Source organism: Sinohyriopsis cumingii, chromosome 12 (genome assembly GCF_028554795.1).
Source record: "Sinohyriopsis cumingii isolate HCF-2022 chromosome 12, ASM2855479v2, whole genome shotgun sequence".
Lineage (NCBI taxonomy): Eukaryota > Metazoa > Mollusca > Bivalvia > Unionida > Unionidae > Sinohyriopsis > Sinohyriopsis cumingii.
In genome coordinates, this window is record NC_142972.1 from 7611493 (window position 1) to 7632572 (window position 21080).

The 21080-nt window shown below is 35.6% G+C and overlaps 1 protein-coding gene across 2 annotated transcripts in view; it reads left to right on the forward strand.

Annotated features, from left to right (window-relative positions):
* The window catches only part of LOC149785969 (uncharacterized), an 80599-nt gene that overhangs the window by 18177 nt on the left and 41342 nt on the right, over positions 1-21080 (forward strand). For both annotated transcript variants that reach the window (XM_089976219.1, XM_089976220.1), the window contains 4 exons: positions 2027-2164; positions 6838-6978; positions 14341-14438; positions 16519-16660. In XM_089976219.1, the coding sequence (XP_089832345.1) occupies positions 2027-2164; positions 6838-6978; positions 14341-14438; positions 16519-16660 (519 nt within the window). The remainder of the gene's footprint in view (positions 1-2026; positions 2165-6837; positions 6979-14340; positions 14439-16518; positions 16661-21080) is intronic.

Genomic DNA, 21080 nt, shown 5'->3' on the forward strand with positions numbered 1-21080 from the left:
AAAAACACCAACCTCAATATTTTGTCGCCAATTTTCAAAAAGTGTCGCCAAAACAAGTAGTGTACATTTTTTCAAGTGTTAATTTAGTCTATTAATGTAGCAGGCAATGAAAATTACAAAAGATGGGTTAGTTAATACTCTAATTACACCAAGCATTAACAAAATGTTACAAAGTGTTACATGAAGATCCGTCGCAATTTTAGGGCTGCCCACTTGTTGAATGTAGTTTCAAAGTCTAATTTTTCACATCTGTACATGCTGATTCTCATTAAATTCTCGAGAGATGAGATGCAGAGTTTATTTCTGATGTCAGTTTTTACGAGGTTCATCTTACTGAATCCATGTTCACAGTCTACAGTGCTGACAGGTGACACCAGTAGTCTCTCAGCAGCCCCCCCCCCCCATGGCTAGCTTCACAAAGCTTGTAGTGAATTGCTTCCTAAATCCCAAGAATGATCACTGAATGCTGTATAAATTTTCTCGACAAGCAAAGTTGGATCTCCATTCCCACGAATGAAACTTACATGGGTCAACACCTGGCAATATTGGACCGTATATATAAGCATAAATTCACACCCAATTTAGGGATTCTTTCACTTCTGTATTTTGAGAAATAAATAATTATTATTAATTATGCAGAACTATTTTATTTTTTTTTTGCTATTTCTTGTTGCGGAGTTTAAGTCTCTGCAGCCGTAACACAGAGTGATGGCAAAAGGAAAAGATCAATGAGTAAAATGCTGCACTGGCGACAGATATAATTGTGATTGAGATTTTTTCCATTTGCTTTGTATTTATACGCAGTAGTCGGTACTTCAGAGGTTATCAGTTTTCTATGAAGGTTCAGCAAAACTATTGTATTGGTATATGTAAAAAAAAAAGAAAAAAAAACAACAGAAGGATTAGTCATTCAGTTAATTGTATCTGTTCTATTCGTGTCTTCAGAAGTCGGTTAGTTGTAGGTATAGTTCGGTAGCATGATTGACTGTATCACAGCATACAGTACTCAGCCCAGATGTCAGCATAAGCAGATTATGATGTAACAATGCACTGTAAAGATGGGGTTGTCAATACGAACAAAGGATCGTTTGTGTAACAGATTGATTCCAATGCATTGCTTAGTCAAGTTTATGGCTTCCTTTCATTCTCCCTTTTAATTTATCCAGTCCAAATCCATGATTGTATGTACAAATTAAATAACCAAAAAGTCTGTAGCCAAAAAAATCGCCAGATGGGGTATTTTTGTTGCCAATAAGGAAAAAAAATCGCAATTTGCGACATTGGCGAAGCCCAGGATGATCCCTGGTAATGGTATTATTTGCTTGGATATCTGCAACATTTTGCACCACCATTTCTTTTTTACACTGGTAGCCATTAAAAGCTTACATTGATTTCTTAAAATGGGCATCATGGGAACAGTAAAAATGTATTATCATACATGATGTATCTTACAATGATGTTCATGCCATGTGATATTTGAAATAAAAAGAAACAATAACGATATGTTTTATGTGAAACTACATTACAGTTGGTTTTGTCAGCTTGGAACTAAAATGAAAGGAGTATTGTATTACATTTAATTTTTCATGCATGAAAAATATTAATAACTTTTCAGCGTCCAGAATTGTTGCATAGAAAAATGAAGTATCATTTTTGGGAAGATATTGTGTGCGAAAAATAATAAACCAGCATTGAGGAGGGATTATATTGTAGTATTATCCAGAATAAATTAATAATAAGATTTAGGGAACATTATACCATAGTATTATCCAGAAGAAATTAATAATAAAATTTGGGGAATATTATCCAGTAATATGTCCAGGAATAAATTAAAACTCAGATCAGATAATCATTGTCGTGACATTTGGGAAAACTGTATTTTATTGCCAGTCATCGGTAGTGAACTGGATGCTACAACATTCAGATTTGAAATGTAAATTGTTAACGTTAGAAATTTTATCTATTTAAAGAATATGTATTGGTTGACGTCAAAGAATTTATCCCTGTTTACAATTATTTTTTTCAGGAGCTCATTTTTGACTTTTCTGGCTGTTGTAACAGGTCTGCTATGTGTAATGAAGATTATAAAATTCCATCTTGCTCGACATCAGAGCTGTCATCAGTACTTCATTTTGTACTGTGCTTCACTAGAGTGTACAGTAGGGTGAGTTTCATAGCTATACCTTTGACTGAACCTTATATAAAGGGCAGTCATTTTATTTGATGTGTTGTAGTTTTTCTGGCTTAGAGAAATTCTGTATTTCATGAGAACTTAGTGTTGTGTTTCTAAAAAAATTTAAAATTGCTCATTTTTGTGTGAATACACTTACAGTACAGCTCATAGATTTTCCATTCCCCCATGCTTTGCAGTGGGGACTTAATCACCTTCACTTTTGATGTACAATAGCACTCTGTGGTGGAGGGATATAAACTTGCAAATCACAATTGTGCCTAAGCAGGAACACCAATGGCAACTCCACCATGGAGGGGCTGATTGGCATTACCGATTGATATTTGTACAGCCAGTGAATGAAGGTCACCCATGGAAGAGTGAGAAGTCAAGAGTGATTTACAATCAGATACCATTTCAAGAATCAGTCATCTTTATTTGGATGATATATTTGGACGGTACAAGGATTTTTTTCAAAACTATATCATATTCAGTACATTTATATTTAGAAAAGGCCATCCACCTTCTATTGCAATAAATTTACATATTTCATTCAAAGAAACAAACGTAGGTATTGACTTGATGAGAGACAAACCTTTTCTTGAACAGCATAAATTTACCTGTTGTTGCAAAGAAAAGTAATCATGTAATCATGTTTAATGTGGACATTTACATTCCAGAAAATAATTGCAAAGAAAAGTAATCCTATCTAATATGGACATTTAAATTCCACAAGATAACTGCAAAGAAAAGTAATCCTATCTAATATGGACATTTAAATTCCAGAAGATAACCGCAAAGAAAAGTAATCCTATCTAATATGGACATTTAAATTCCACAGTATAACTGCAAAGAAAAGTAATCCTATCTAATATGGACATTTAAATTCCAGATGATAACCTCAAAGAAAAGTAATCCTATCTAATACGGACATTTAAATTCCAGATGATAACCTCAAAGAAAAGTAATCCTATCTAATATGGACATTTAAATTCCAGATGATAACCTCAAAGAAAAGTAATCCTATCTAATATGGACATTTAAATTCCAGAAGATAACCGCAATGAAAAGTAATCCTATCTAATATGGACATTTAAATTCCAGATAACCTCAAAGAAAAGTAATCCTATCTAATATGGACATTTAAATTCCAGAAGATAACCGCAATGAAAAGTAATCCTATCTAATATGGACATTTAAATTCCAGATAACCTCAAAGAAAAGTAATCCTATCTAATATGGACATTTAAATTCCAGAAGATAACCGCAATGAAAAGTAATCCTATCTAATATGGACATTTAAATTCCAGAAGATAAATGCAATGAAAAGTAATCCTGTCTAATATGGACATTTAAATTCCACAAGATAACCACAAAGAAAAGTAATCCTGTCTAATATGGACATTTAAATTCCACAAGATAACCACAAAGAAAAGTAATCCTGTCTAATATGGACTTTTAAATTCCAGAAGATAACTGCAAAGAAAAGTAATCCTGTTTAAATTCCAGAATATAACCGCAAAGAAAAGTAATCTTATCTAATATAGACATTTAAATTCCACAAGATAACCTATTGATTTGAGGGCAGAGTCGAGGTCCCAGTGGCTGAAAGAATAAAAATGGTTTCTACACAGTTGCGTTAGTTCTACAATACATGTCTGGAGTAACTCTGTGGATGGCTTGCACCTTGGGTAAAAAAGGAGCTGGCTGTTGGGGCTCAGAGGTAAGGTCACTGTAACTGAAGAAGACCAATGATTTCTGCTTGGAATTTTGATTTATTGACCATCTATCTTATTCAGTGTTTGGATAGTTAATACAATTAAAGAAGCTTTGCTGATTTTCTGGGCAATATATCAAAGTTCAGGGTCACTGACTGAAAGAAGAAAAATGCTTTTTGTATAATTACTCAAGTTTTAGACCATGTACAGGAACCAAAGGTTTGCGGGGGGGGGGGGCTTGATTTTAAGGTATATTCTGGAAAAGACTTAATGATTTTGGGGTAAAGAGGTCAAGGTTATTGTGACTGAACGACAAATTGGGTTTTGCAGAATAGATTTTGTTCTAGAGTCAGTGCTGTGTCCAAACTTGTAGGGTTTGCACTTTGGATAGGAAAGAAATCTATAGATTATGGAGTCTCACTGTCATTGCAAGTCAGATAAGAAAATAATGGTTTCTACACATCAAGTTCACTTCAAAACTGCATACAGTACTAAAGGTCAAGATCATTCAGACATTTTAATCAAGTAACCTCAAGAGTCATCCATTCCATATTGATGCTTTCATGGAGGACTATTAATATGCTGTTCATGGTACTTGTTCATCCAACTTGTACTGTTTGCAAGTCTTAGTAGGGGAACTGACTCTTGTAAATAAAGTTCATGACATGAAAAGGGAAATATTTGCACATTTGCATGAATCTGGCAAAATGGTGAGTTCTGTCATCAAATACATAAAATAGAATCATTTTCACATGGATATAAGCATTACTTTAAAAAAATTCTAAAGTAAATGTAGCTTTTATGTGTGATTCATCCTCCTTCATTAATATCTTTTTATCCACCTATCCACTTATCTATCTATCTGTCCACCTATCTATCTGTCTAGCTATTTATCAGTCTATGAGTCAGAAAGTCATTTGCTGGGCTGGACATGTGTCAAACCAGTCTTTTGTTGTTGCTATAGGGTTTAACGCCATTTTTCGGCACAAGATAGGCTATGCATGGTGGACAGTATAAATGGTGGAGGAAAAAACCCGGAAAGAAGCTACTGGCAAGCTTTCTCACATGCTCACAATGGCCAAGCCCTAGACTCAAACCCATGCAGACAGAGGTGACATGGCACTGATCCGTAATGGTGAGTGATTTAGATCACTCAGCCACTCAGGGCCCCCACCAGTCTTTTGAGAAGCTGCCTTTTTGTTAGATCCAAGCTGTGGTGTTTCATTGACCAGGATACTGATTAGGGTGTCCAAGCTGTGGTGTTTCATTGACCGGGATACTGATTAGGGTGTCCAAGCCATGGTGTTTCATTGACCAGGATACTGATTAGGGTGTCCAAACCGTGGTGTTTTATTGACTGGGATACTGATTAGGGTGTCCAAGCTGTGGTGTTTCATTGACCGGGATACTGATTAGGGTGTCCAAGCCGTGGTGTTTCATTGACCAGGATACTGATTAGGGTGTCCAAACCGTGGTGTTTTATTGACTGGGATACTGATTAGGGTGTCCAAGCTGTGGTGTTTCATTGACCGGGATACTGATTAGGGTGTCCAAGCCGTGGTGTTTCATTGACCAGGATACTGATTTGGGTGTCCAAGCCATGGTGTTTCATTGACCAGGATACTGATTAAGGTGGTACATGCTCCCTGTGACTGTGACTGGACTTTATGTAACAATGTTTTTACTTCAACTTGGCAAAACCTATACATGTGCTAATATGATTAAAATGTAACTGATGACAGGTTGAAAGTAAATATTTGTTTTCATTTGTAAAAACTTACTTCAAATTATAAAGCATTCACAGTCTGCGTGAGAAATTCAAGATTGACATTGACTATAAATTAGAAGTAACAGACTTTGATAGTGAATCATGTGATATACAATATTACAACTCAATTGTTTTAAAATAAGTAATAGAAAAGAGTGAAAACCAAAAAAAAGTAAATTTCAACAAATAATTTATTTCCATTGAATACAAAGGGAAAATTTAAAAAGGACTTACATTAATTTGAATTAACAATTTATGACAAATCATATGAATAAAGATAATATTAAATTCTAGTGGTGTTTACAATAACATCCAATGCTGAAGGTGTTGATTTGCCTGTGATGGCCGGTGATGTGATGACAGTCTTTAGATGATCTGAGGTTTTTGTTTGAATTCACTGTTAATGACTCCGTCCAGGAATAACATAATTATAACTTGCCTTGCAAACCTGAGCTTGTCCAAGTCAAATTATAACTTGTCGCAGGATCAGCAAGTGGATCTGTCTAGCCCTGTTTGAGGGACTAAATATTAAATATAGAGAAGTTTGTATAAGGTATAACTTTGATCAGCTTAGCTGGGGACACAAAATATTAAGGTTGAGAATCTTAGAAGATGGTCGGGGACTTCGGGTATCAAGATTCCTGGACTACATAGCGTGAAATATTCATGACAGTCCAGCATGATCAATTTTATTTTTATGGCCATTAACAATTTCCCATTGTTCCTTAAGGACTCACAAGGTTGAGAATTTTAGAAAATGACAGATAAAAATAGTACTATTATGGCCATTAACAGTTTCACATTATTCTAAATCCAACCATTGTACATGTCTTTCTCTTCAAAATGTTAGATTCAACACATTGTTCTAAATCCAAGCATTGTACATGTCTTCAGAATGCTAGATTCAACATATTATTCTAAATCGAAGCGTTGTACATGTCTTTAAAATGCTATATTCAACCAGACAGTTTCATATTAGATGTTGTCTCATTTCTATAGAATGTATTATAGACTTTGTCTTTTGTACAGAATGTTTTGTAAAATCTGTGTGGTGTGACCACTTCTAATTGTTTTAATTTGTTCCATAATATTTCTTGTGATTCAGAAAATATCTGAAAATATGTAAATATGATTGTGATGATATAATTATAATTATTGTGTGTGTGATGTTTTTTTTTCAGTGGCATCCATTGGATCCTGAGCACATACATTCAGCTTGACTTTGTTCTCCAGTGGCTGAAACTGATACAGTTCCTTGTCATGTGTCACTTCTACTGGACACTGGCCACCCGTGCTCTCAGGAGAGAAGTCTGGGCCAAGAGGTAATATGATGCAAATGGTTGCTTGAGGAACCACAAAACTGAATCCTTCATCTTTACATTTTTTTTGACAAAGAGACTGAAAAATTAAAATGGAATTCAGGAAAAGGTTAACAAATGTTTTTTAAATCATGAGAATGCTGCAGTTGCATGGAGTTTCATACAGGGATGTCAGCAGTGCACAGTTACATGGAGTTTCATACAGGGGTATCAGCAGTGCACAGTTACATGGAGTTTCATACAGGGGTGTCAGCAATGCACAGTTACATGGAGTTTCATACAGGGGTGTCAGCAATGCAGTTACATGGGGTTTTATACAGGGATGTCAGCAATGCACAGTTACATGGGGTTTTATACAGGGGTGTCAGCAATGCAGTTACATGGAGTTTCATACAGGGGTGTCAGCAATGCACAATTACATGGAGTTTCATACAGGGGTGTCAGCAATGCACAGTTACATGGGGTTTTATACAGTGGTGTCAGCAATGCACAGTTACATGGGGTTTTATACAGGGGTCTCAGCAATGCACAATTACATGGAGTTTTATACAGGCGTGTCAGCAATGCACAGTTACATGGAGTTTCATACAGGGGTGCCAGCAATGCACAGTTACATTGAGTTTCATACAGGGGTGTCAGCAATGCACAGTTACATTGAGTTTCATACAGGGGTGCCAGCAATGCACAGTTACATGGGGTTTTATACAGAGGTGTCAGCAATGCACATTTACATGGGGTTTTATACAGGGGTGTCAGCAATGCACAGTTACATGGAGTTTCATACAGGGGTGTTGGGGTTTCTGTGAAATTAATTACATGATCATATTAATGTTAGGAATAAACTTCTACCTCCAAAATCCAACCATAACAGAACGACAACCAAAAAAATGTTAATCTTTTCCATCTATATACAATATTAACCATAAAAATAGTATCTATGGACAGTGAATCGTAAAGTATACTATTATAATTACCTCCTTTGTCACTGCTAGATGACTACCCATACACTGGATGTTTTTCATTTTAAGCTTGCACCTGATACATGTAAGATATTATTGTTTTACCTTCCAAAATTGATTTGGACTTCTGTCGTTAGGTCCAGTAGACATGTGATATCAACAATAAACCCCTTTCAGATGTTTTTGTATAAAAAATAGAGAATATTAAAGTTGCATCCTGTTTGTACAAGATCAAACGGACACATAATTCTCAACATATTTATTCAGAGAACAATTACCTGGGTAATATTCATTGATCATAGAGCACATGTCAATGATGGTTTTGTTGTATCACTTGACTACTGCATTGACTATCCTTCAAATCTGGATCCTAACTGGGCTTGGACCAACTCACTGGTGGTGTAGCCTTGTCAGATGAGTTCAACTTCTAGGATTGGGTACAGTGATCCAGATAAACCCAGCAACAAATAAAAAATAATTTGGAGGAAAGAGTTTTTTTAATAAAAATGCTTTGGGTTTGATTAATACGTCTCCATCTGACTCAGAATTGAAAGTAATAGAGTTGAAATTAAAACACTAGAATTAAGAAAGATTCATCTTCACAAAGAAAAAGAAGAGAGACAAATGCAATTCGAGAAATAGGATTGAGAGACCAATGCAACTGCAGAGAGAAGAAAGAGAACTGCAGTTGCAGAACATGGAAATAGAAAGGCAAATGCAGCTAAAGAAAGAAGAGAATTGCAGTTGCAGAAAGAGGAAACAGGGAGAGAAAGAAAAGATAGGCTAATGCAGATGCAAATGGCAAAATGAAAAGGAAAAGAGGGAAATACAGATGCAGAGAGATAGAGACTATGATGAAAGTGAATTCAATCTAGATTAGAACTGGAAAATGGAAAACACTCCTTCACTTTAAACACAATTTATAAACACAGTATTTTCCTCATTTTGAAAAAATTGCTGAAAATTTTAAATGGACAAGAGAAGACATATTATTACAATGTGTACTTATTGTCAAAGCTTGTGAAGTGTATACTTCACTCTCAGTACAACAAAGTACTGATTACAGTGTGGTTAAGGAATTTATCTTGAAGGGTTATGAGTTGGTACATGAGGCATATTGATAAAGGTTTAATAACTGTAAAAACAGTGATGTATGGATTTGACATATTCTGATATTCAGTAATATATGTATCTAACTTGTTTTGAATTTTTATTCAGTTTGGACCTCTTCTGACAAAAATTCTAACAAGTAGTGCTGAAAGATTACAGTTTTTCTTAGCCATTATTTTCTTTCTTTCATTGTAAAAATCATAATGGTATAACAACATGCCCACCAGTATATGCTTTTGAAGTTTAAAGTGTCTCTTCTTGATTATAAGCTGTGTACTAAGGGAGAGAATGTGTGTGTGTGGTGTGTGTCTTTTGGGATTTTTAACCTAGCTTTAATAAGTTTTCAGTGATATCGCTATGATGTCTACAGTGTTGCAGTTTATAGTGATGTCTTGCACTGGGGCATCTTGCCACAGACATGTAACATCGTGTCCCACTCAGTTACATTATCCTGATACCCATCCTACACTAACCTCTTAATGCTGAGACCAACAAAAAAATATGCACATTTCCTCTTGCACTGGTTTTAAAATTAGGGTTGGTAGGAATTTTTTTAAATAACATATATATGCCACAGAGATGTTCCCAGGATTTCATCATAAGGTGTATTTCCCCCTTGTGACAAAATAAGGGGGGGGAGGGAGTAGAACCAAAATGAGGGGGAAGAGGAAATGGTCATAGTTCAGTATTTACATAACACTTTAATACCCATCTCACTTTCTTCCTGCTCCAGTCTGTAAGACCCCTATTGAAATCAAAATCTTTGAAAGACGTTGCCTCTAGTTCTATAAGCATTAATCTGTCGATTGTTTCTGAATGTAATATGTTCCATATCTGTGTATGAATATTTTTCTGTACTGAGAACCCACTTTCACAGTCTGATGTTTGATGGGGCATGTACATAGCCACATATAGCTTGGCTAGCTGGAACAAGTTTGAAAACTGTTCTTTATGGTTGTTATGTACAATTTTCCACAGCTCACAAGTATTGTCTTTTGGATACTTCTGCTTCAAAATACGATTTTTCACTAACATAAGCTTTGCCAAAGTTTAACTTCCTTGAATAAACAATCTAATGACTACTATGCCAGATTAGCATTTCCATAATGCTGTATTAGGATTTTAAGTCCATCAGTGCCATAGTCTGCTTTATCTTACAGGGGTATTTTGATCCAATAACTTTACTACCTAATTTCATTTTTAGATTCTTATTTATTAGATTTATTGTAACCTTTCTGCTTCATGGTTTTGTAGCACATGATCCTGCAATGCTAAATTGGGACAAGAAAAGAAATGAAAATTGCAGTATACTTTTAAATTGCCTGTATTTTAATTTTACACACATATTTTTCCACATTTAATATTGAAATACCTCAGAAGTGAGGCATTGACCATCATGCCATCTGTTTTGTCCATAGAGCATGTACATCAGACTTGTATTTAACACCATTTTCAGGTTCAAAATCACTCATTGGTATCTCCTTAATACTTTCCCAGTTCCAATAATCTGATTTACTTTAATTCATTAATTTGAAGAAAATACATTCCAGCCCAAAATAATACTGGACACAACATATAATTTAACTTGGTTGTGCTAGAACTTAAAGCACAAATGAATTTTCCTCTCAGTTACAAGATTATATAGTTCTCTACTTGACCTCAGGTCACAACTAGCATTTTCTATTTAAAAAAATATTACCTAATGGAAAATAACCATCTAGAATTATCCTGATGTTTACAAAATAAAAATATTAGTTATTATTAGAAACCAGAATGTGGACTATGTCAAACACACTAAGGAAATTCCAAAACCTGCACCTAGACCCAAATAAACATATTTATGTCTATTAATAATAATACTGATTTTAAACCCTTACACGTAGAGAATAATTTAGCTATGTAGTTGTTTACACAGAATAAATTATTTTTAAAAAAGTCATTTTAGGTCAAACAGAAATGAACTCAATTTTGGACATAGTCAAGACCAACATACAATGTTACATTACAATAGCATGTAATGAAATTAAAAATAATTTAAAACGCCTAATTAACAAACAATGGAAATTAAATATACATACCACAAGGTCAAAATTATTATACATTGCTTGTAACGGGCCACATGTGCCAATTTAGTTTAACAACCATTCATGTGAAGCCAAAAAATGCAGATGAGTAAATAGTTATCCTAAAAAAACATCATGACAGTCGTTACAGTATTTCTATATGACTTTAAGGGTGAATACAATTGTATACTGTGCAAAGTATATTTTTATATGTGTGACTTACACTATTGGATGAGCTTTTGGACTAATTGATAAAATCTACATGGTTTGCAAATTGTTTGTTTGTTCAAAAATGCTATCTAATACTAATTCCAAATGTGTACATCTGGAGCTACTTCCATTGTTCGCAGTGACAGTCCCCACACCTTTTATTAAATATCCCCAATATTTCCAGACTGATAATCCCCCATTTTTAATTACATATCTCTACATCTTACCAGACTGTTAATCACACACTTTTGATTATATACCCAACCCCCTTTAAAGACTAGTAATCACAATTAATTTTTTTTACATATCAGCCCCCCCCCCCATCTTTCCAGACTGTGACCCATATTATGTGTCCCTTTGCTGTGACTGCATGCATGATCTTTAGTGTAAGAAAAAAACAATTGTCACGGTAATTGCAATTTCAATATATTGAGTGATTGAACATTTCCCCAGCATCAGAGGCGACAAGGGGAAACATTTCTGACTCATAAATGGCTATCATAAGGGCAGCATACTGTGCATTTCCACCCAACAATTCAGGAGATGAAATCACAGACACAGATGGAGGGACACATATTGGATATCACAGTATTCTTTCTCTTGCACACATACATACACACACACAGATGTGGGCTTTAAGTATTTTTTTTACAATGAGTTTAAGAGTGGCATAGGAATTTCACTTTCTCCATCTGTCTGTGCATCATTGCACATCAGTGCATCATTGCACATCAGAGTTTGAAATTCATTTGCATTTATTATTTTGGAAAAAGGACTTTTCATAGTAAGATTTTTAGTTGCTGTAGAAGCACTCATATTTATGCGTTCAGCATTTTTACAGTGTGTTAGGCTGAGACCATCTCTGACCATCTGTCCATTAACTTTTCAAATTCTGTTTCACCACCACATACCTTCACCAAACTTTGTGGAAGGCCTGCATTAGGGGTTAGGAAGGACACATCGGTTTTAGGATTTGAAGGTCAAAGTTTGAGGTCATTGGATGAAAGAAAAAAAATGTTTTCAGTACATTGAGTAATTTTCCACCATCAACATTTACCAAAACTTTGCAGACAGCTCCCACAGCATTTTCAGGATCAAAAGATAAAAGGTCAAGGTCACTGAGAGGAGAAAAATGGTTTCTGTACAGTGAGCTCTACATCTCAGACACTGACTAAACTTTGCAGATGGATTGTACTTGCAGAATGAAATATTATTGTTTTGGGGGTTTAACTCCATTTCTCAGTGCAAGATATGCTATGTATGGTGGCCAGTATAGCTGATGGGGGAACAACCAGGGTAAAACCTGGTAAGAACCACCAGCCCATGGGAAACTACATTGGCCAAGTCTAAGACTTGAACCCACATGGAAAGAGGTGAGATGGCAGTGATCTGTAAAAGTTTGTACATTAGACCACTTGGCCATGCAGTGACCCCAGTATGAAGGAAGTGTATTGAATTTGGGGTCAAATGACCCAAGGTCAGCATTTATGTGACTGAAGGAGGAAAATGGATCTTACAAACTAATTTTAGTTTTAGGCCACAGACCCTCTGCAAAGTTTGTAGATGGCTTACACTTAATGTAATGAAGAGGGCTATTGATTTTAGGATCAAAAGGTCAAAGAACAAGGTTATTGTGGCTCAAAGAAAAATTGGTTTTGTAGAATAACTTTTATACTACAGTAAATTTCTTTACTGAATTTTTTGGATGGGACTTTGAGTAATGAATCAACCTATAGATTCTGGGATCTTGAGGTCAGAGGTCATTGGCATGATAAATCTGATGCTACACTGTAACTTTTGTTCAAGACTGCATACCTTAGCAAAAGGTCAGTCATTGAAACCATTAGTTAGTAATTTCCAGAATCAGCCATGCCCTAAGAATGCATTTGTCTACCCCTCCCCTCCAGTTTGTAACCCCCTGCAAATTTGAAAAAAAGGTCTGTAAAGAGATACGAAATATACAAAATGTCATTCCATTCATTAATTTATATAATCTAACATGATTGTTGCTAGGGGGTCCCTAATATTGTTCTTGTTTCAAACTAAGTGGGAATTTCCAGCGTAAACAGTGAGCCTTGTTCCTGAAAAATTTGTTTTCATTGAAGGGTAGAGGGTATACAACTACATGTACATTGAAGGTAAAAATATGCGTCATCTGCTTCAGATATTGATAATATCTAGTGTTAATATTTATTCACAAAAATTTAACAAAATAAAGATGGCATGTGATGTGTTGTGATATGATTTGGATTTGTAACATAGCTTTAACAATTTTTCAGTCATATTGCTACGATGTCTGCTGTGTCGCAGTTTATAGTGATGTCTAGTACTGGGGCATCATGCTGCAGACATGTAGGATGATGTCCCACCCAGTCACATTATTTTGACACCAGGCTGACCAGTTCTAACATTAACCTCTTAATGCTGAGCTAAGCAAATCATCTGTTAGTACCATTTTTGTAAGTCTTTGGTATGACTCAGTCGGGAATTGAACCCACACCTCCCGCATCCGAGGCGGACACTCTTACCACTAGGCCACAGGTTCAAAGGAATGTAACTCTACAAAAACTTAGGGAATTATTCAGATCTTCTTGAAGACTCTGAATTATATTAAACCACTCCTGTTGTCTGAAAAAATATTTGCCCATGTAAATATGGATGCTGTGTTCGTAAAGAAACTCCTATTTGGTTTGACACTCAAACAGTGTTGGGGACCCCTGGTGATAATTGGGTAAAAAGTATAAATTGATGAATGAAATCACTAAGGTTTGTGCATTTTCTACATCGTTGTAGCTTTTTGTTTTTAAATTCATGGGTGGTGTGGGGATTACAAAAACTACTATGATTCATTCACAGAGAACTGTTAGACTTGGGGTGGACACAAAATGTGCTGTTGTGCACTTGTTTCTCAACAGACAACTTTTGTAGAACTCATTTGAAATCTAAGTTCAGTTGATGGAGATTTTTGTCTTTCAAATATCTTTTTGCTCAGTTTGACTTCTTTTATTTGTGTGCTATTTCAGATTTCTCATACCTTTCCTTCTGCTGGCATGTGGATATTTTACAGTGATAGCCTGTCTGGGAATTGTAAATGTTCAATCACCATTTGTGGAATGTTTAGGTGAGTATCACATAGATCCAATAGTACAATGTTTAGGTGAGTATTACATAGATCCAGTAGTACAATGTTTAGGTATCACATAGATCCAGTAGTTCAGTGTTTAGGTGAGTATCACATAGATCCAGTAGTACAGTGTTTAGGTGAGTATCACATAGATCCAGTAGTACAATATTTAGGTATCACATAGATCCAGTAGTACAATGTTTAGGTGAGTATCACATAGATCCAGTAGTACAGTGTTTAGGTGAGTATCACATAGATCCAGTAGTACAATGTTTAGGTGAGTATCACATAGATCCAGTAGTTCAATGTTTCATAAAATTTAGGGGCATCCAGAGTGTATCTTTGACCTGAAAGGTAGGGTCCATGACTCTCAGAAATGTTTGAGACAGACATGATTCTTGATGGAAATCTCAAGATTAAGTTCCTAAGGAGAAACTCTGGCATCCCCTGAACAAATATAAAATGTCCAATCTTTCACATAGCCATTGGAACTCTATCTCTGTCCCTTCGGTCTTTTAGAACTTCGTGCACATCAGCAAAATAATTTAGGAAAGATTTTACCTTGTAATAATGTTTTATATTACCCATTATGTAAACTCAAATATTTTTACAGCTGTTTCACATCTGTGTGATGAAATGCTGTTGATTTTTAGATATTAAGGTAATAAATATTTTAAAGTTATAAAATTTACAACATACTCAGCTTCTTCCACTCCAGTGGCCTAGTGGTTAGAGCGTCCACCTCGGATGTGGGAGGTCTATCCCCGGCCGAGTCATATCAAAGACTTACATAAATGGTACTTACAGCTGCCTCGCTTCGTGCTCAGCATTAAGAGGTTAGTGTTAGGGCTGGTCGGGCTGGTGTCAGGATAATGTGACTGGGTTGGACATCATGCTACATGTCTCCGACAGGATGCCCCAGTACTAGGCATCACTATAAACTGCAGACATTGTAGCAATATGACTGAAAAATGTTAAAGCTATGTTAAAAATCAAAGTCACACACACACACACACACATACTCCGCTTTTTGTGTATATAAATATCTGTTATGGTAGGTTGTGGTTTGTCCCAACTCTTAAAAGTGCATGAAAGCATCCACATGCAAGTTTGGATTATGCTCAGTCTGCTTATTCAAAAGGAATCCATGAACTTTAGGCCTCAGGTTATTAAACTTATTCAATTGGATTCATCAATTGAGGTGTCTGTCAGTCTTAATTATTATATGATTTGAAACAGTTATTGTTTCTGAAAATTTTGCAGCAATTAAAAATTCAAATATATTCATTAAATTTTAAATTCTCCAAAAGAAAGGGTATTGTTTTCTCTCAGGAAAATGTTTGGAATTCCTCAAATTTTTCTCTTTACTCGGCTGCTACTGCAGTGATATAAGATACTGTACCATATCTTCATCCTTTTCATAATCTCCGCCTTGGACAAAAATTGTATTATTAGATTTTAGTAGATAAACAATAAACTGTATTTAATGTAATACCATAAAAGCCATCCCTCTTTATTTTTGGCAAGGCTCATTTTAAAAAATTGGTTACTAACATGTGTCTTGATTACAGCAAGCCTCATGTGAGGTAAGCAGCTTCTACAGTGTATCTAGAACATCAGTTTTTTCTTGAAACATGCCGTGTGTGGTTGGTACCTCTCAGTACCACTTAAATTGTGGCTTAAATAAGTAAAGAATGTATCTTTCATGTGTTTTATACACTATGACCCTGTGGAAGAGAGAATTCACCTCCAATTCAGAGAACTCCCAGCATAGACGAAGGTAGCTAACTTTTGTAGCATGAAAATGTGATGGGGATATTGTACATAGTCATCAGTGTCTGCATATTGTGATGAGTTTCAGCCTGATGAAATCATCCAAAAAACAGTTTCTTTTAAGTGCAAATATAGTAATTTAACATTTGTGTTGACTACTTCAATTTAACAATTCCATCTGATAAAAAATTTGGGGAATTTATAAAATGTGACATGACGAACCTGTGATATAGATGCAGAATGTTTGAATGAATGAAGTTAAACTGTAATAAAATTTGTAACCAAATTTTGTTCTCTTTTCCAGAGCCGTATTGGCTGGAGTTATCATCAGCTGAATTCCTCATTGTTCAGCTATTTTGTGTGGCTGGATTTTACATCACTAGGAGACTGAATGAAATCAGCACCCTTGACTCGGTCCGCCGAACCCAAAAACGTGACCTTTGGTGGTAGGATATAACTAGGATTGGAGACAAGAGAATCTTTTCCTTGTGTGTGGGCAGGGTACAGAAATGTGACCCAAAAGGACACATTATTTTGTGTCTGGCATATGTCTTATTCCCTGATTCCTGAACCCTCACATATGGGGATGGTTCTATTTATTGTGTTCTTAATGCATTCTTTTAGAGGTTATTTGAGCTTTACAGTGTATAAATCAATCATGTTAAGTAAATGATTTTTTAATTCATGTGTCTACCCCTATGATGATATATCTTGCCCAGGTTAACTTGGGAGAAATCTGGTGGTAGAGATGGAAAGATCAATTATCCATTAGTCTGGGACAGATGGAAAGATCAATTGTCCATTAGTCTGGGACAGATGGAAAGATCGATTGTCCATTAGTCTGGGACAGATGGAAAGATCAATTGTCCATTAGTCTGGGACAGATGGAAAGATCAATTGTCCATTAGTCTGGGACAGATGGAAAGATCAATTGTCCATTAGTCTGGAACAGATGGAAAGATCAATTGTCCATTAGTCTGAGATAGATGGAAAATGTTACCTGACCAGTAGAGTTTTGTATAAAATGCCCAGAATTTACATGGAACAAAATTTGTGTAGAATTTGGTGTAATTTCATGAAAATCTTGAGTCCAAGCAGTTGGTGATTGTAGAATATTTCCAGTCATGTGGTGGGCAAAAATTCTTAAACCCACACTCTTCAAACATTTTTGCTGTAAACTCAAGTTCACTTTCAGAATCACGATATAAAAAAAAGGCGTGATACCCAGAGTTAGCCTGTGTAGCTGAACTTGAGAATGCCATTAAAGAAAAAAAAGTTAAGAAGATCGTGAAAGATATGTGATCTTAAGTTCATTGTTTTATAAGTTACATAATGTCAGACATTTTTAGTTGGTTTGAGTTTAAGCTTGAAATTCATTGTCAAACAATTCAAGAATACAGGCCTTATTTAATATTCTTCTACATACCTGCTAACTTGTATGGGTTACCCGTAATTTGTATGTTGTTTTTTTTTTTCATTTTCATCAGTCTACAGCCGTACAAACATATTGTATGTTTTTTCATATAAAAATTCTATTTTTGTTTTAAAAAATGTTTTGTTTTTCTTTTGTTAATACTGGGAGTCTGGACGTAATTTTTTTTAAAAATTGAACACAATCCAGAATCATTTTAAGCCATGTGCAAGCAATGTGTGGATAACTCTGATATGTTTTGGAAAGTGATGGAAGCTGGTAATGCCAAAATCCGGTTTAGTTGAAGTATCCTTCTTTAATGAAATGAATAAAAATATGTTAATTTGACTTATCATTCCAAAGTTAATCGACCTCGGAACATGCTACACAGCACCATCATTGGGCAGTAAGACCTTGATGCCCAAAAGATAAATATCAGGTCAAGGTCTTTCATTGTAGAACAAAGGGTTTATGGGGGAAAAATATAAATATGTAATAATGAGACCTTGATAAATCCAAAGAAGTTAATATTACACCTTGAAAATTCGTTTTTCAAAATACCTTGCACATATCTTCTTTTTTTCTTTTACTAGTAGCGACACTTTGTTTTTGAGTTGCTTCACAACTGGATCATGAAGCTCTTAAAGATGAGTTTGAGGATTTTTACATGCTGCCTGATGAGTGTGTGCCTGTATTAACAGACGATCGCCAAGAAAGGAGCTTTTGTAGCTAATGGCATGATATTATCAGCCAGACAATTAGTATGGGTGGCATCCAGTTCCCAAATCTGAAATTAGTTATTCAGCAATTACTTATCTTGCCACGCAACAATGCATACTGTGAAAAATCTTTTTCTATGATGAAAAAAAATACATACAAATTGTTGGAAGCCCCTGAATGCAGACACACTAACATCATTTTTACAGTGTAAATAAACACTGACATCCGCTGTATAGACTTTAAAACCCCTGATTAAATTTTGAAAAGTGCAAAGGATGCATGTTTTGCATATAATAACGTATATGTGTTACAAGACACTCAAAATCAAAAGAATAAAGTAAAATAAAGTTTCAGAGGTGTAATTATATTATGTAAATGTGTGTAAAATTAGTTCCTTTATTGCATTTGTTGTTTTAAAATTGTTGATCTTATATAATGTATGAATACATTTTTTCATGTAAGGTGTTAGTATTCTTTGTGAGGTTTTAATTGGTCTGGCATACAGGCTTTCATCTCAAGGGGTTGACAGGTATGCTTCTGAACAGTTTAAAGAATACAGGCCTTGTCTAATATACTTCTTGGTGTAGATCTGCCTTCTGATATAAAAATCTTGTTTATATTTGAAAAATATGTATTGTAGTTTGGAACACTAAATTTTATTGTAGGATGTACAAGGTAAGCAATGTCTGTCTTCTCAGATAACTTGGTTCCATCTCCATTAAGTTGGTCATTTCCCTCTTGGTAGCTTTGGAATTTAAAGTCTGTGCACACACATGCATGCATGCAGACACACACACACACGTACATGTTTAGTGATCTCCCCCTGAAATATTTGATAGCATTGGGGTAAACATGCATTAGTATGATGTTTTTTAAAAAAGTGTGTTATCATCATGAAAGTGAGAAAATTAATATGAATGAATTATGAAAGAAGTACAAATATTTACAAAGTAATCTTTATTTCCCTAAATTATAATATGATTTAATGTCCAACTCTTTTGGCTTTGGAAAAAAAAGGATATCCTTTGTTTCATCATTTCCTCATATAAATATTTTAGCTGTAGAGGAAATGACTGAAATATATACACACTACAAGCAGACTTCGTCATTGCTGGCCAGTCATGTGACAATATCAGTGCAAAGACAAAGCCAGCATCAAAGGTCATGTACCAAAAATCAGGCAAGCCAGGTACAAAAGATAACAGCTGAGTGGGCAGTAATTATCCCGGATTGTGTTAATTTAATACCCAAGAAGAGATAACAACAGGTGTCATTTGAGTAACAGGTGTCATTTGAGTAACAGGTGTCATTTGAGTAACAGGTCTTTGAATTAGGTGATGTCTATTTAACATTTATTTAATAAGAATAGCGGGGAACATTAAAACATAGCAGCACAAGCACAAAGTGTAGCAGCACATTCGAAAGCATCACAGCTGAAAAGGTTGCATAGCGGGACAACTGTGGTTAATGACCCAGGGGAGAACACTGTACACATATGATAAATACAGGGGTTGTCAGGAAAAATATGGATACATGATTATTGGAAGGAAATTTATACAGAATGACATCAATATAATGAAACAGGTTAGTGTTATTATTGATTCCATGTAGGACTCCAGGTGAACAAGAACTTACTGGCCATGCAAGAAGAATTTAGCACTGACCTATGTGCCCAGACAGACCCACGGGATTTCTGTTTAGAATTTAGCACTGACCTATGTGCCCAGACAGACCCACAGGATTTCTGTTTAGAATTTAACACTGACCTATGTGCCCAGACAGACCCACAGGATTTCTGTTTAGAATTTAACACTGACCTATGTGCCCAGACAGACCCACAGGATTTCTGTTTAGAATTTAACACTGACCTATGTGCCCAGACAGACCCACGGGATTTCTGTTTAGAATTTAGCACTGAGCAATGTGCCAAGACAGACCCACGGGATTTCTGTTTAGAATTTAGCACTGACCTATGTGCCCAGACAGACCCACGGGATTTCTGTTTAGAATTTAACACTGAGCAATGTATCCAGGCAGACATACTGGATTTCTGTTTAGAATTTAACACTGAGCAATGTGCCAAGACAGACCCACTGGATTTCTGTTTAGAGTTTAACACTGAGCAATGTGCCAAGACAGACCCACTGGATTTCTGTTTAGAATTTAACACTGAGCAATGTGCCAAGACAGACCCACGGGATTTCTGTTTAGAATTTAGCACTGACCTATGTGCCCAGACAGACCCACTGGATTTCTGTTTAGAATTTAACACTGAGCTATGTGCCCAGACAGACCCACGGGATTTCTGTTTAGAATTTAACACTGACCTATGTGCCCAGACAGACCCACAGGATTTCTGTTTAGAATTTAACACTGACCTATGTGCCCAGACAGACCCACAGGATTTCTGTTTAGAATTTAACACTGAGCTATGTGCCCAGACAGACCCATGGGATTTCTGTTTAGAATTTAACACTGACCTATGTGCCCAGACAGACCCACAGGATTTCTGTTTAGAATTTAACACTGACCTATGTGCCCAGACAGACCCACAGGATTTCTGTTTAGAATTTAACACTGAGCAATGTATCCAGGCAGACATACTGGATTTCTGTTTAGAATTTAACACTGAGCAATGTGCCAAGACAGACCCACTGGATTTCTGTTTAGAATTTAACACTGAGCAATGTGCCAAGACAGACCCACGGGATTTCTGTTTAGAATTTAACACTGAG